Source organism: Oryctolagus cuniculus, chromosome 1 (genome assembly GCF_051225735.1).
Source record: "Oryctolagus cuniculus isolate XC-2025 breed Fujian yellow rabbit chromosome 1, ASM5122573v1, whole genome shotgun sequence".
Taxonomy (NCBI): domain Eukaryota; kingdom Metazoa; phylum Chordata; class Mammalia; order Lagomorpha; family Leporidae; genus Oryctolagus; species Oryctolagus cuniculus.
Window position 1 is genome coordinate 168,654,224 of NC_142867.1, and position 15,451 is coordinate 168,669,674.

A 15,451-nucleotide genomic window follows, 5' to 3' on the forward strand; every position below is an offset into this window, starting at 1 on the left:
TTTGTTGTTTGTTTGTTTTTACAGGCAGAGTGGACAGTGAGAGAGACAGAGAGAAAGGTCTTCCTTTGCCGTTGGTTCACCCCCCAGTGGCTGCTGAGGCCAGTGCTCTTCGGCTGGCGCACTGCGCTGATCCGAAGCCAGGAGCCAGGTGCTTCTCCTGGTCTCCCATGTGGGTGCAGGGCCCAAGTACTTGGGCCATCCTCCACTGCACTCCCGGGCCACAGCAAAGAGCTGGCCTGGAAGAGGGGCAACCAGGACAGAATCCAGTGCCCCAACTGGGACTAGAACCCAGGGTGCTGGCGCCGCAGGCGGAGGATTAGCCTAGTGAGCCACAGCACCGGCCTTTATAAAGTTTTTTAAAGCATTCCAAGAGGCCCTCTTCTCTTCCAAAGCTTACCGATAAGATGTAATTCAGAAAATAATAAACTCTGGGGCCAGCACTGTGGCACACCGGGTTAACGCTCTGGTCTGAAGTGCTGGCATCCATATGGGCGCCAGTTCTTGTCCTGGCTGCTCCACTTCCAATCCAGCTCTCTGTTATGGCCTGGGAAGGCAGTAGAAGATGGCCCAAGTCCTTGGGCCCCTGCACCCACGTGGGAGACCTGGAAGAAGCTCCTGGCTTCGGATAAGAGCAGCTCTGGCCGTTGCAGCCATCTAGGGAATGAACCAGCGGATGGAAGAACTCTGTCTCTGCCTCTCTCTGTAACTCTGTTTTTCAAATAAATAAAAATAAATCTTAAAAAACAAAATAATAATACACTCCTGACTTCCACAATTTCCATCCTTTGGGGTCGTTTTACATTTCCATGATAAAAGCTTTCAGGGTTCATTGTGCCCCCCCCCTTACAAGTAATAAATGGGACTTAATTCAAATCCCACATTTTAGCCACCTTTTATGGGCATCAACAGCTTCCCTTCATGACTATAATTTAATAAATACGGGTGGGGGCAGTTTATAACTTAAGTGACTTTAAATTCAAACCCAATCTACGGATCAACCATTATCTCCTTTAATCCTTACTACGGCAAATCTATCAACAAATATTTATCTATTAAAGAGGGGATTTAAAGGTTAACATTAAATCCAAAAGAAATAAGACCTACAGGTAACAGAGCATTTTAGAACTTTCCATACATCTCTACCAGTATCAGTAAAGATAGAATCATTATCTTAAAAAGTATAGGGGCTTGGGGCCAGCGCCGTGGCTCACTTGGTTAATCCTCCGCCTGCAGTGCCAGCATCCCAAATGGGCGCCGGGTTTTAGTCCCGGTTACTCCTCTTCCAGTCCAGCTCTCTGCTGTGGGCCAGGGGGCAGTGGAGGATGGCCCAAGTGCTTGGGTCCCTGCACCCGCATGGGAAACCAGGAAGAAGCACCTGGCTCCTGGCTTTGGATTGGTGCAGCACCAGCGGCAGTGGCCATTGGGGAGTGAACCAACGGAAGGAAGACCTTTCTCTCTCTCTTTCTGTAACTCTACCTGTCAAAAAAAAAAAGTATAGGGGCCAGCACTGTGGTATAGCGGGTAAAGCTGCCGCCTGCAGTGCTGGCATCCCATATGGGCCCCAGTTCGAGTCCTGGCTGCTCCACTTCCGATCCAGCTCTCTGCTGTGGTCTGGGAAAGCAGTACAAGATGGCCCAAGTCCTTAGGCCCTATCCTCGTGGGAGACCGGGAAGAAGCTGCTGGCTCTGGATCAGTGCAGCTCTGGCTGTTGCAGCCAATTGGGGAGCAAACAAGCAGATGGAAGACCTCTTTCTCCCTCTCCTTCTCTCTCTATTGAACTCTGACTTTCAAATAAAGTAATAAATCTTTAAAAAAGAACACTCAAGTTCTTTTAAGACTAACACAGCTGACCTCAAATGACAATGGGTGTAAGAGTTATTCCACAAAGCTACATACACATGGTCACAGAGTGAGCATTGCTGGCTATTTAAGGACTTCCAAAGATGATGCTGACCCTGTCTCACCTTTTGTCTCTAGAACCTAACCTGCACCAGAGATGCCCTTTGCTGCATCAGTCTGAAAAGGCTCACTGTTCTCTCCCTGAGGGAAAGGACGATAGTAAGGCCCCGGCTTTCTGTTCGACCCCCTAGCCTCACATCTCAAGGCAGAGTTATGTGCACAAGAATTCATTCTTAAGAATTCCAACCTGAAAGTGCCACAAAACATAGGCCTTCCTTCCTAGGGCAGCTAGACCCAAGACCTGGACATGTGGACATTATGCCAAGAGTGGAAAATGCCCAGCACTGGCTCTACCAAAGGGGAGTGTGCTCTGAAACTCTGCATCACTGTCCCTGTCCTCTGGAGCGTTCCAAGGGAAGATGAGCGCAAAGGGAGGAACCTACTTCCTAGGGCAGGACACGGACAGTACCAACGAGGACTGACAAAGCCTGTGACTGTGTTGCCTTCTCAGTAGATGCAAGCATGCTTGGGGATCACAGGTGTGCATGATGCACGCCCCAAGGAGACGGATGCAGTGAATGAACCAACATCATGAAAAGGCCTCATTCACACCAAACTGCACAAAGCCTCCGTGTATTTACTAGTGCTGTCATCAGAACACTGTTAGTAACCTTTCTGAAAGCTCACTGCAGGGCAGCATGTAACAGTCCTCACGTGGTATTCATGCTACAGATTCACATTCAGGTAGTTTGAAAAGTCTAAAACACATAATCATAGGATCTGGAAGGATGGAGAAGCAAACATTTAAAAATTTTCAAATGCAGCCACAAAAAAACTCCTACTTCTTAACTAACGTGAACCCACAAGACACCCAGCCATTCACCATTTTATTTGCTCAATACTTCCTCAATAAAGTCTAAGCAGTGCTATTCATAGAACCTAATACGGTTAAACTTGTCACATTTCCATATGAAAAAGGGCCTAGTAGTTAAACCCAAGTTAGGACGCCTGTGTCCCCTATCAGAGTGCCTGGGTTTGAGTCCAAGCCCTGCTGCCGCTTCTGCTTCCCGCCAGTGCAGACCCTAGGAGGTAGCAGGTGATGGCTCAAGTGGCTGGGTCAGTGCCACCCATGTGAGGGACCTGGACTGAATGAGTTCCTGGCTCCTGGCTCTAGCCCTACATCCCAGCCTGGGCTGCTGCAGGCATCTGGAGAGTGAACCAAATGTCTATTTGTCTCTCTGCCTCTCAAATTCATCATCTTTTTAAAATGAAAAACAAGACATTTTACTTACAAAATAAGAAGAGAGGATCATCGTACAACCAGCCAAGATGGATGCCAGCACGATATCAGGTGGGATTTCCGAGCCGCTCCTCCCAAGGATGGGGGTAAACATCTCAAACACCGCCCAGATGAGGTACAGTGCATAAAGATAAGGGACAAACATCCCCAAAAGGTAAAGAGCAACAAATTTTCCTTGGGCACCTAAGGAAAAAAGGAAAACACACGTCTGTGAAATTCACAGGGAGATAAGATTTATTAGAACTGGTGGACCTTGGCACCTAACAAATTAGGTTAGAGGTGACGTGTCCTTTAGGCACTGTTATCTAGTGAGATAAGACACTTTCACTCAGGAAAAATTCAAGTAAGAAAATACAAATTCAATGCATCATTAGTATATGTTCAAAATCAGAATGCAATGGGGTATAAAATACACATCTGAGTGGTATGAAAATTTAAAAAATAAACAACTTAGAAAATCAATTGACTGTAGAAGCTATAACTTATGTATTTTAAGGTATTTTTTCCATTTGTATCATAAACAAAAGTATCCTACCATGCTGCTTAAAGTCCTTGTGCACGCAAAGCTTTGTGAGCAATGGAAACACTACCCAGACAGCACTAACGAATGCTGAGCAAAGTCCGTGATAAGTGAGGGTTACAAGAAAACCACAATGCACAAACAGCGAGATGTCAAAAAATACTTCTCCCAGATACTGGTCACTGGCATTCTGAAAGAAAGAACATTACACATGCAGTCTCACTCACAGGGCATTCACAAAGATCATGTATTGCAACAATTCTCACTGCTCGAGAGAGCTGCATTTTGTTTTAAGCAGGGTCTACTGTTCAAACAAAGTAAACACTGGCAAAGCTAACTTTTATCATGAAATAGTTCAAATTACTGCACAGGAAATGGTCTGAGATAGAAGAAAGGACTCCCCGGAAAACATCAATGTGTATAAGCTTTTCTGTTCGTGACGACTTGCAGAGACTCCTCAAGCACAACAGGGAAATGACCCGTGAAGGAACATGACAGCTGCTGCAGGACCCCAGCAGCGCCCCCTAAAACCCGCGAGACCGCGAAAGCAATGGCCCTCTAGGGTTAGCTTGATTTCCTGCCTCTCCTGTATCTCCAACTGCTCCTGCACTGCATCAGCCACTTCTAGCCCTGGTGCTTTCATGTTAGGAAATTTCACCTTTGAGACTTGGAGTTGCCAAGGGTTCCTGTGTGCTCCTCAGAAGAAAGCAGAGCTGACGCCATCCTAATATCTGCACAGGTTCTATTAATATGAACATGGACGTCACAGTGTATTCATACCAACATGCAAACATATCCATTGAAGTTTCTCCTTCCTCTGACTTCCCATTTCTGTGTATCTCAGAACATGTGTGTTTTAAGGGACCCCCATCTCAAGAACTCAAAAGAGTTTGTCATATGTTTTTAAAACAAGGTTCATTCAACAGCCCATTCTTTGGCCAAGGAAAGATCAGCTATAGTTGTTAAATACTTAGATGTTCAGCAGTGTTGATCTGGGTCTGCGCAGTGTCACCAGCATTCCACATGGATGCCAGATGGCATTCCAGCTGCTCCACTTCTGATCCAGCTCTACACTAATGTGTCTGGGAAAGTGGCAGAAGATGGCCCAAGTGCTCAGGCTCCTGCCACCCATGTGAGAGACCTAGAAGAAGCTCCTAGCTTCAGCCTGGCCCAGTGTTGGCCTTTTCAGTCATTTGGGGAGTAAACCAGCAGATGGAAGATCTCGCTCTCTGTAACTCTCAAAATAAACTGGGTGTGGGGGTGGAGAGAAATAGGCTTAATGCTTAAAAAGAAAAAAATAATTCTGGGGCTGGTGCTGTGGTGTAGCAGGTAAAGCCACTGCCCGCAGCACCAGCATCCCACGTGAGCACCAGTTCAAGTTCCAGCTGCTCCACTTCCGATCCAGCTCTCTGCTGTGGCCTGGGAAAGCAGTAGATGATGGCCCAAGTCCCTGAGCCCCTGCACCCCCGTGGGAGACCTGAAAAAAGCTCCTGGCTTCAGATCAACCCAGCTCCAGCCATTGCAGCCATTTGGGGAATGAACCAGCAGATGGAAGATCTCTCTGTTTTACCCTCTCTGTCTGTAATTCTGCCTCTCAAATAAACAAATCTTAAATAGTAATTCTTAGAATTCTATTTGAAACTGAAAACCACACAGCAATGAAAATTGAAGTAACAAAATGTTTTTACATTAAGTGCCCAAAGCTTATCAAAGGTTAAATAAACACCTATCAAATCTATTTTCATTCTCACCTCTATTTAACCCTCTCATCCCTGTCCCATTACCATTATTCTATATACTGACCAGTATTTTCTCACAAAATTAAGAAATCTCTTGCTCACTGTCCTACTCAGAAAATTTTAATTATGGCCCCACTGATTTTTACAGTCACACTCCTAGTTCACTACCACCTATTTTTCTAGCCATTGTCTTCTCCATGTTGGACATTTTTATGTCTATGACCCAAATGCACCTAGTACATTTCCATGTGACTGTTCATCATCCTGTTGTTCATCTGGTCAACCTCTAAGCATCCTTCAAAAACCTTGTTCCAGTATCAGCATACCCTCATGACACCTTCTTCACTCTACAAGCAACCCTCATCCCTCTGCCCTGCAATGTTGTGTAGCACTGTCTAGTTAGTCTCTTCCCCTCCATTCCACAATGTGTTCCAATCGTTATCATCCCACATCTGAATGCACTTGTGAGCTCCCCGAAATGGTAATCTCACTCTTAGGAATCTCCTACCACCAGGCCTGAGCATGCCCACTGAATGCTTCAAGAATATGTATAAAATTAAAGTGAAACACTCATTCCACTGTGCTTCTAGCACGAAGTGTTAGGAAAAGACAAGTGAAATCAGTAAAAGTGAATGGAATTTTCCTAAGCATTTGCATCCCGCCCCTTCCCCAATCCGCAATGATCAGATGCACTGACTACAACCTAAGAATAAGCATGGTGTAATTCTTTTGGAAACTGATGCCACTAACTCTGAGCTCAACCACAGCGGCTGGCTCACCTAAAAGAACCTGTCTTCAATATGACCTGCCTGGGGCTGGCACTGTGGCATAATGCAGTGCTGGCTTCCCATGTGGGCACCAGTTCAAGTCCTGCCTGCTCCACTTCCAATCAAATTCCTTGCTAATGCCCCTGGGAAAGCACTGGAACATGGCCCAAGTGCTTGGGCCCCTGTACCCATGAGGAAGACCTAGATGAAGCTCCTGGCTCCTGGCTTTAGCCTGGCCACTGCAGCCATCTGCAGAGGGAACAAGTGGGTGGAAGATTTCTCTGCTTTAGTCTCTCCTTCTCTGTAACTCTTTCAAATAAATAAATTCTTAAGTCTTCAAAAAAAAAAAAAAAATAGGACCTACCTACATGCAAGGGTTCTTCAAACCCCACCCCAACATTAACTAATATGAGACCATGACTCAGCACCAAATCTTCCATGCCTTCACGAGAATCCCTATCAGGACAAATAGGGAAAAAGAAAAATTCAGTGCATTTTGGCTATTTGGGCTGTTGTGGAAGCAATGGAGCTGAGAAATACTTTCCCTTGGGCTGGCATTATGGCACAGAAGGTTAAGCCTCTGCAGCGCCGACATTTCATATAGGCCCCTGTTTAAGTCCCGGGTGCTCCACTTCTAACCGAGCTTCCTGCTAATGAGCCTGGGAAAGCAGGGACCAAGTACTTAGGTCCCGGCCCCAATGTGGGAGACCTGGAAGAAGCTCCTGGCTCCTGGCTTCAGCCTGGCCCAGCTCTGGCCACAGCAGCCATTTGGGGAGTGAACCTCTCTATCTTGAATGGAAGTGGATGCAAGAGCTCCCTCTCTCCTCTATCTCTGGCTTTCAAATATATACATAAATCTTTAAAAAAAATACTTTTCCCTTCAATTTGCTTAGAAAATCAAAAATTGCAACATTTATTTCAATATAAGTTATTTAATTCTATTATTTCATAACCTTAATTCCTAATTTTATTTTTTCCAATAAATTTGTAGTTGAAACTATAACAGTATTATAGTATTCTTTGAAAAAAATCAGTCATTTGGAACCCTATTTTGCCTCCTTTCCTCATGGCAATATATCTTTAACTCCAATGCCACACGTACATGCTCTCAGCATGTGTATCAGCAACCCAGATTAAAAATAAAAGTGAAGGCAATAGCCAAAATTTGCAATCAACCAAGGCATCCATCAGATGAATGCATAAAAATATGTGGCATGTATACACATGGAGTATTATAATATCAGCTATAAAAAAGAATGAAATTCTGATATGGATACAATTGGAAGACATGATGACTGAAATAAGCTGGACCCAAGAAGACAAATAACTGCATGTTCTCCCTTATATGTGGGGAACTAAAATGTAAACAAACCAAAAACATTTATTTATCATTATTGCTGCAAATATAGTTTTGTAAAACTGTCTTTTACCTTTGTTAAACCAATGGTTAAGAATATTATACTAGTACAGTTTTAATGATCTGTGATTACCTTAAAATGTACTGTATATGGGTGAAATGGTCATTTTCCCTGTCAATTATTGTTTATAGCCATTGTCTATATTCCCACTAAATTAGGGGGTGAAGTATTAACATTTTAAATTTGCATTAGAGTAAAAAGGCTTATCCCAAAAACTAAAAAAAAAAAAAAAAAAAAAGGGAGAAGGAAGGAGGGCAGGAGGGAGGCAGAGAGGGAAGAAGGGAATATCATTAAGTTCTTAGAATTGTAAATACAAATCACACTGATTATATTAAAAAAACTAATTAAAATTTAAAAATTAAAATTAAAAAATCTATGAAAGCAAAAAAGTCATGTAAAAATACTCTTTTAGACAACAGATGCTCAGTGTGTGTTGCTGCTATATGTCAGACACTGCCTATGAACAGGGTACAGCAATGATTCAAACAATCCCTCCCTTCCTGAGGTGTATGTTCCAGTTTAGGGCAGAAACAAACACGAAGCCCAGGTGAACGCAGGAAGGGTGGCAGGCTGTAAAGCACCGTGAGCCCGCTGCAGCCAACACAGCGGAGGCAGACTGCGGCCAAGCCTCACCGGCACCACCACACCAAGCACTGCTCACAGCTAGCTTTGTGACCACAACGGAATTCTGCAACACAGCCCTAACAGAGTAAGAACTCTTCCCAAAAACTAGCACAGCTGTGCAAGTGCATCCTATAACCATGCTCAAAAGGCCAACTACAATGAATCTCACTTGAGTTCGTCTTAATCATTGCAGGCAGAAAGAAAGGAATCAATAAACATACCAAACACTCACCATGAAATAAAATCTTTTTGCAAGGGTATGTATGAGTATTATTTTGGCTACAGCAGCTGTTCCATACAGACAAACGGAGACATAGAAGTGGTTATACCATGAGAGAGACTGTCCAATGAGAGAGATGAACACTGCTATAATGAGAACCGTAACAAGGCTAGTGAACCAGCTAATCAGGGTGATGCCAAGTCCACACAGGAAGTCTTTCGTGTAGTTGACAGCTAATGAAAAGAAAACAAAGTTGATCAGCATCTTCATCAAATCAATTACATAACCAGTTAGTAGAGACAACAAGACAAATGTTAAAAAAATACACCACTATAATTTTTTTAAGGTTTATTTAAAAGTCAGAGTTACAGAGAGAGAGAGGGACAGATAGGGATATCCCATCTGCTGGTTCACTCCCCAGATGGCCACAACAGCCAGAGCAGGGTCAGGCAGGAGCCATGAACTAGGAGCTTCATCTGGGTCTCCCACTTGGATGCAGGGGCCCAAACACTTGCATCATCTTCCCCTGCTTTCCCAGGCCATCAGCAGGGAGCTGGACAGGAAGGGAGCAGTTGGGACAAGAACCAGTGCCCACAAGGGATGCCAGCATCACATGTAATGGCTTTATCCACACACCATAATGCTGGCCCCTCACCATCATAAGTGAAAAGTACTAGAGTGTCCCAGTGTTGAGGTTTGGTAAACACTAGAACTAGAAAAGTATCAGGGGGTAATAGTCAAGCACCATTTACTGAGAGTCTGTGAAAACTAAAGACTCAAAGGGGTCAGTCTTTCAGGGTGGTTCGGATACATTCCTTCCTAGGGAAGTGTGACTGAGTCTCAGTCTTCATCCCTTTTTGGGATGCTTTGTCTATCAAAATATTACCAAGGGGGCTGGTGCTGTGGCACAGAAGATTAAGGCTCTGCCTGTGGTGCCAGCTCCCCACATGGGCACTGGTTTAAGTCCCGGCTGCTCTACTTCTGATCCAGCTCCCTGCTAACGGCCTGGGAAAGCAGGGGAGGATGGCTCAAGTGCTTGGGCCTCTGCACCTTTGTGAGAGACCCGGAAGAAGCTCCTGGCTCCTGGCTTCAGATCAGCCCAGCTCCAGCCGTTGCGGCCTTTTGGAGAGTGAACCAGTGGATGGAAAATCTCTCTCTCCCCCTCTAATTCTGACTTTCAAATAAGTAAACAAATCTTTTTTAAAAATTACCAAGAATTGAAGGCAGAGTTCAATATAAAATCTTGCTTTTAAAAGCTAACATAAGATTAGGACCACGGGAAAAAGAACAAGTGATAAAGGATTATTCAAACTGTACTAAAGGGATGGGCATTTGGCATAGTGATTAAGGCACCACTTGAAATGCCTGCATCCCATAAGCCAGTCCCAAAAAGAATTATCGTATGTTCTCCTTGATCCATGGTAACTAACAGAATACCTAGAAGGTAATCTACGTAATTTAAATTGACACTCTGAGATGTGCTGATTGTTTACAGCCCTTGGCTCAACTGTTGAGGAACACTTTCTGTTTTATTTTCCATATTATTTGTTGAACTCTGCATTTAGCATAAGGTTAATCTTTATGAAATACATGAAGTTTGTATACCTTAAATAAAAGGTTTCTAGAAAAAAAAGAAAAGAAAAAGAAATGCCTGCATCCCATACTGGAATGCCTGGGCCCGAGACCCAGCTTCCCTTCCATGCTGGCTCATGTGAATCCTGGGAGGCAGCAGATGGTTCAAGTGCTTGATCGCCCCACCCACATGAGAGATCCAAACTGAGTTCCTGTCTCCTGGCTTTGGTCGGGCCAGACCCCAGCTGCTGTGTGCATCTGAGGAGTAATCTGAGACATGAAACCTCTCTCTCACCCTTTGCTCTGTGTCTGCCTTTCAATTTAAAAAATTAAATTGCTACTAAATATTTCCTCTTGTAACAACACGTAACAACTTAGATTCTGAAACATTTCAAGTAGAAACACGTCATGCAAAAAGTATCAAATTTCCCAAAAGCAACTCACTGGTACTTCAAATCAGTGTGCTATTGTCTGTAGTGTGGAAATGACTTTTTAATGGGACTACCTACTCGAAGCAAATCTACACAACCACTTTTCAGTAACTCCTATGTTGTACTTCTATGGAGTATGTAAATATATACTGAAAGCATAATGAGTATCTTAATACTTATTCAGGAATTCCTTACAATTCAAATCAAACATTACTCTTAACATCACTTAGGATATCATTTGCTTAAGATATAAACAAACTGACTAAAAAACTTCCAGCAAATCCCACAACTATGCCATTATTTTAATTTTAGAGGAAAAGACTTACTTTTATGTCTGGGCTGGAACAGTTTTTTGCCCAGGTACAAAACAGCAGCCATTACCACCATGTAGTTGATTATCGAGCCGACTCGAGAGGGGTAGGCAATGACAAAGAGGCCAAGCACATCAAAGAAAACCATGTTTCCATGTTGGTACTTAGAAGAAGTAGCCAGCATCTCAGATGTCGCCAGATATTTAAGAACTGCTAAAATGTTGTCACCTATTAGTAGAGAAAAATAAGTTGAGTATCTAAATAAGATTTACACATACAACAATTTAAGCAGCAATAAGCCATCTACTATTTCAACAAAGAATGAGCTAGAAAGAACATAAACCAATGGAGCTTCCTACGACCCTACTGCTCTCTGCAACTTTTCTTAGTGACTTTCTCCAAGTCCATGCTCCTCTGCTCCATTTCCTCTCCACCTGGGAGCTCGGCCAGTTGGCCTTTGTTCCTTCCCTTCTGTTACAACCTTTCCCTGCCATCAGGTGTGCCCTCACTGTAGACAAACCCAAAGGCTATTTCTTAGTCCCCATTTAATATATGTGAACTGCCAGACTCATTCTAGGTACCAGTAATTCAGTGGTGAACCAAGAGACAAAGGTCTCCCGTGAAGCTCACAGAAACAGAACAAGTTTTTCCAAGTAAATTAAGAATGAATGAGGAGACAGGAGAGCTGCACAGGAACATATCATGGGAGATGACTGGCACTGTGGAAGTCAGGGGAGTCTCCCCAAGGAAGTCATACTGATACCTAAATGGATAGGAGCTAGCAAAATGGGGAAAGATTGTCAAAACTGGGATGCAACACTTCCAAATACAGGAAACAGTCCTGAACGGGGAAACAAAGTATTCAGTCAAGACACGGAAGAAGCAGAGAGAAAGTCATTATCTAGCGAAATCTGGTATTTAAAAGGTTTAGAGTAGGGGCCAGCACTGTAGTGTAGCAGGTAAAGCTGCTGCCTGCAGTGCCAGCATCTCATATGGGCACCGGTTCTAGTCCCAGCTGCTCCTCTTCCGATCCAGCTCTCTGCTATGGCCTGGGATAGCAGAAGATGGCCCAAATGCTTGGGCCCCTGCACCCGAGTGGGAGACCCAGAAGAACCCCCAGGCTCCTGGCTGCAGATCAGCGCAGCTCCAGCCATTGCGGCCATCTGAGGAGTGAACTGGTAGATAGAAGACCTCTCACATTCTCTCTGCCTCTGCCTCTCTACATATCTGCCTTCAAATAAGTAAATAAATCTTAAAAAAAAGAAAGCCTATACTAAATATAGTAAATATCAGTTGTATCAATCCAAGAATGAGTGAGTTTAAACTTGAATGTGGGAACAATAAGCAGCCCTGAATGATGTGCTTTTCTTCTGCTGCTCATCCCATCCTTGACTTTCTCTTTTTGTCCCCATTAAGATAAACACTCTTCCCACCAGACTTCTCTCACTGGCTTTTCCATCTGCCTCAAAATATCCTACTCAAAACTCAAATCTTTGTCCTCTACCTTTGTTTTACTCTTCGCCCCCAAAATATCCATTCTCCATACTTGTGTTGTTTGCTCTAGCCCCGTTTTTCACAAACTACACAGCCAGTTTGGCCAGGAGCTCTAATACTACTTCCCTTTTCATCAGACTGGTTCGTGGACCCCTCCAACGGTCCTGAGTTCTGGCTTTCTTCCCTATACCATCTATTCCACCCGGCATCACCAGACTAAGAGCACTTACAACCATCTTACTGAGTTCACTCATGGACTCCGGCCTGCAGGGGTTCCTTATTCTTACAGTATAAAAATCTTACAGATTTTTAAAGTCTTCTGCCATCTTCTCCTTCCCATACACTACACTCTACCTCATTCCTCTCTGTTTTAGGAAACACTGTTTCCATCATAGTCTGACACTCTACCCATCAACAGCTTCCCACGCACGAACACACCCTACTCATTCCGGGGTCTTGCGTGTAACTTCCCCTTTTCTACACAAGCCGAACCCTGGTAACTCTTCAAGATTCAGCATCAGACATACGTAGCACTTAGAAGCCCCGTGTCTCCCTCTGCCTTCTGTCCTAGAACCCTCTCACTTGCCCTCCCCAACCATGAGTCAGCCTGTTTTCTAGCTGTGCATCCTGGGGCCACCTCCAACTCACGGCTTTCACTCTGGCTGTACTCCTATCACTCAGCAATCCTACCATAACCCCCCGTCAGCTCCTCTTCCAGTTCCTTACAACAAATATTCCTTTGTTCTCATCTGCTATATTAGACTATAAGACTAAATTCAAACTCCTGCCTCTTCCATTCCCAAGTCCTAGCTCATTCACATCACATACTGCCTCTCTATTGGCAGCTTTTTTTCAGGTTTATAAGTCATCCCTAATATTTCATCTTACCATGTATCAAAAACCTCTGTTGGGATACCAACCTGCTCTCTGAATGGAATCCGTTAGAATTCTGTCTGCTGTGTCATACTTGGTGTGATAAATGTATCCATTTTCAATAAAAGCTAAGTCTATTCCTAAAACAAATAGAAAAAAGTCATTTTGCTTTAAAACTCAACCTTGCTCTGGGCCTATTTGTGTAATATATTAAATTCTAAAAGCCAGAATGTCAAAGTAGTGGTATGATTACTCTGTCACATTTATGAATAGACAATGTAAACTGTCTTCCAACTTTGTTTAGAAGCCATAGCTGTGGCACATAATGTATACTAGTCCACAGGGAGGCATTTCAAGTTATATGGCAAGGGGTAGAAACACTGAGTTCAGGAGGTGATCAAGGCTACTATCCATATCCTTCCAGGTCAAAGCCAAATTTTAACCTCAAATAAGCTATAGAAGATGCCAAAACAAGACAATCACAATGAAAGTCAAAGACCCCTGCAGGAACTATGCACTGTCTTTTGGGAATTAAACAGTTCTCCTCCATTGTGTCACACTGCGAGGCAAAATGATATCTCCCGGACAAGGCAAACATTTAAATTAACATGCAGTTTAGAAAAGAAAGCATTAGGGGCCAGTGTTGTGGTGCAGTGGGCTGGGCCACTGCTTACAATGAAGGCACTGTAGGAGTGGAGTCCTGGCTGATCCACTTCCAATCCAGCTTCCTGCTGGTGTGCCTGGGAAAGCAGCAGAGGATAGCCCCAGTACTTGGACCCCTGCCACTGCACGGGGACCCAAATGGAGTTCCCAGATTCTGCCTTCGGCCTGGTCAGTCCCAGCCATTTGGGGAGTAAACTATAGATGGAGAAAATCTCTCTTGCTCTTGCTCTGTCACTCTCCCTTTCAAAGAAATAAATGCATTTTTTATTTAAAAAAAAAGAAAAAATTAGGAACCCTGTTTCAGTGAGTCAAAATGTGTAGCTCACAGAGAATTTGCTCACATAAAACACTGTTTACTCACAAACTTTCAACAAGTAGGACTTGCTTTTGATAACTTAGAGTGGTATAGTAGCCCATAACCACTGACAAATACCTGGAATGTTCCCAAAATCCCTGTAGATGCGAAAGTCGGTATCCGAGGGAATGATTCCACTCTGAAACACCTCCTGAGCCACTACAGAAGCAAAAGGGTGTTTTGCTGCTGAAACATAAGCTTGAACCAACCAAGGATTTTCAGGACCTGAATGGAAACACAACAACACGTTAGAAACAGTCTGGGAACTCTTTAAACATAACACTGAATTTTTAACACATCAAAAATAGGAACAGTGGTGGTTTGGGGAGATGGGTCCAGAACCCCTTACAAGTTTTTTCATCTTTTTCTGTATTTTCCAACAAATCTATGTGCCTGACTTTTAGAATGAAAAAAAAACTTTTATAAATATAAAATTTTAAAGTAACAGCACTAAACAAAGTTTGAATCTTTCTTCATTATACTTTCCAAATTCAGAATTGATGTATTTAATTTGTCACACTTAGAAGTTACTCTTATAAATCAAAATAAATTGCATCGGTGTTCATTCATTTAAAAAGGAAGTAAGTCTGACAACAAAAAAAACTAAAGTCTATCATTCTAAGATAACTTGTCAGTTCTATAACGTCACATTTCTTACTATTGTGAACAAAGCTGTACTGAATGGGTATATTTTGTACATTGCTCTTTCATGTGACATTATACCACTGCATTTTCCTATGCTTCTAGATCCTCCCAGGACCACTTTAATAGCTGCTTAACATTTTCCTGAATGTATCTTCTAGTTCTTTACTGTTTATAATTTATATTATTAACAGTTTTACATCCACATCTTCATACACATACAGCTTTTTTCAAAGCTAGTTTTTTTTTCTTTAGACTAATGGTATAAATTGTGTTACAGTTTCAAGTTAGTCACCATTCCCTCCCTGAAAAAAAATGTTCATAGCAGCACCATTCATGAGAGCCAAAACCTGGAAACAACCTAACTTCACAGTAGAATGGGTAAATTATCATATGATATAGTTCCATTCAGCAATGAAAGAGAATGAACTACTACTAAACCCAAAAGGGAAAAATCCAATAATGATAAGTGGGGGGAAAAAGCCATATACACCAAAGAAAACATCGTGTATGAATACAACATCTATAAGGTTCAAATACCAGCAAAATTAAATCTATTGAGACAAGTCACTAGAGTGCTAACGCTTGGGTGGAGGAACGACAGGCAAAGACAACAAAGGAGA

General features: G+C 43.1%; 1 protein-coding gene across 8 annotated transcripts in view; it reads right to left on the reverse strand.

Moving 5' to 3' along the window:
- ERMP1 (endoplasmic reticulum metallopeptidase 1) overlaps positions 1-15,451 on the reverse strand; it is a 79,528-nt gene that overhangs the window by 16,007 nt on the left and 48,070 nt on the right. For 4 of the 8 annotated variants that reach the window (XM_089299295.1, XM_008255080.5, XM_002708102.6 and 1 more), the window contains 6 exons: positions 14,265-14,411; positions 13,216-13,308; positions 10,817-11,029; positions 8,500-8,720; positions 3,735-3,909; positions 3,192-3,382 (listed from right to left, as the gene is read on the reverse strand). In XM_089299295.1, coding sequence (XP_089155421.1) covers positions 3,192-3,382; positions 3,735-3,909; positions 8,500-8,720; positions 10,817-11,029; positions 13,216-13,308; positions 14,265-14,411 — 1,040 coding nt within the window. The remainder of the gene's footprint in view (positions 1-3,191; positions 3,383-3,734; positions 3,910-8,499; positions 8,721-10,816; positions 11,030-13,215; positions 13,309-14,264; positions 14,412-15,451) is intronic. The other 4 variants (XR_016210258.1, XR_016210256.1, XR_016210262.1 and 1 more) reach the window with 1 other exon arrangement.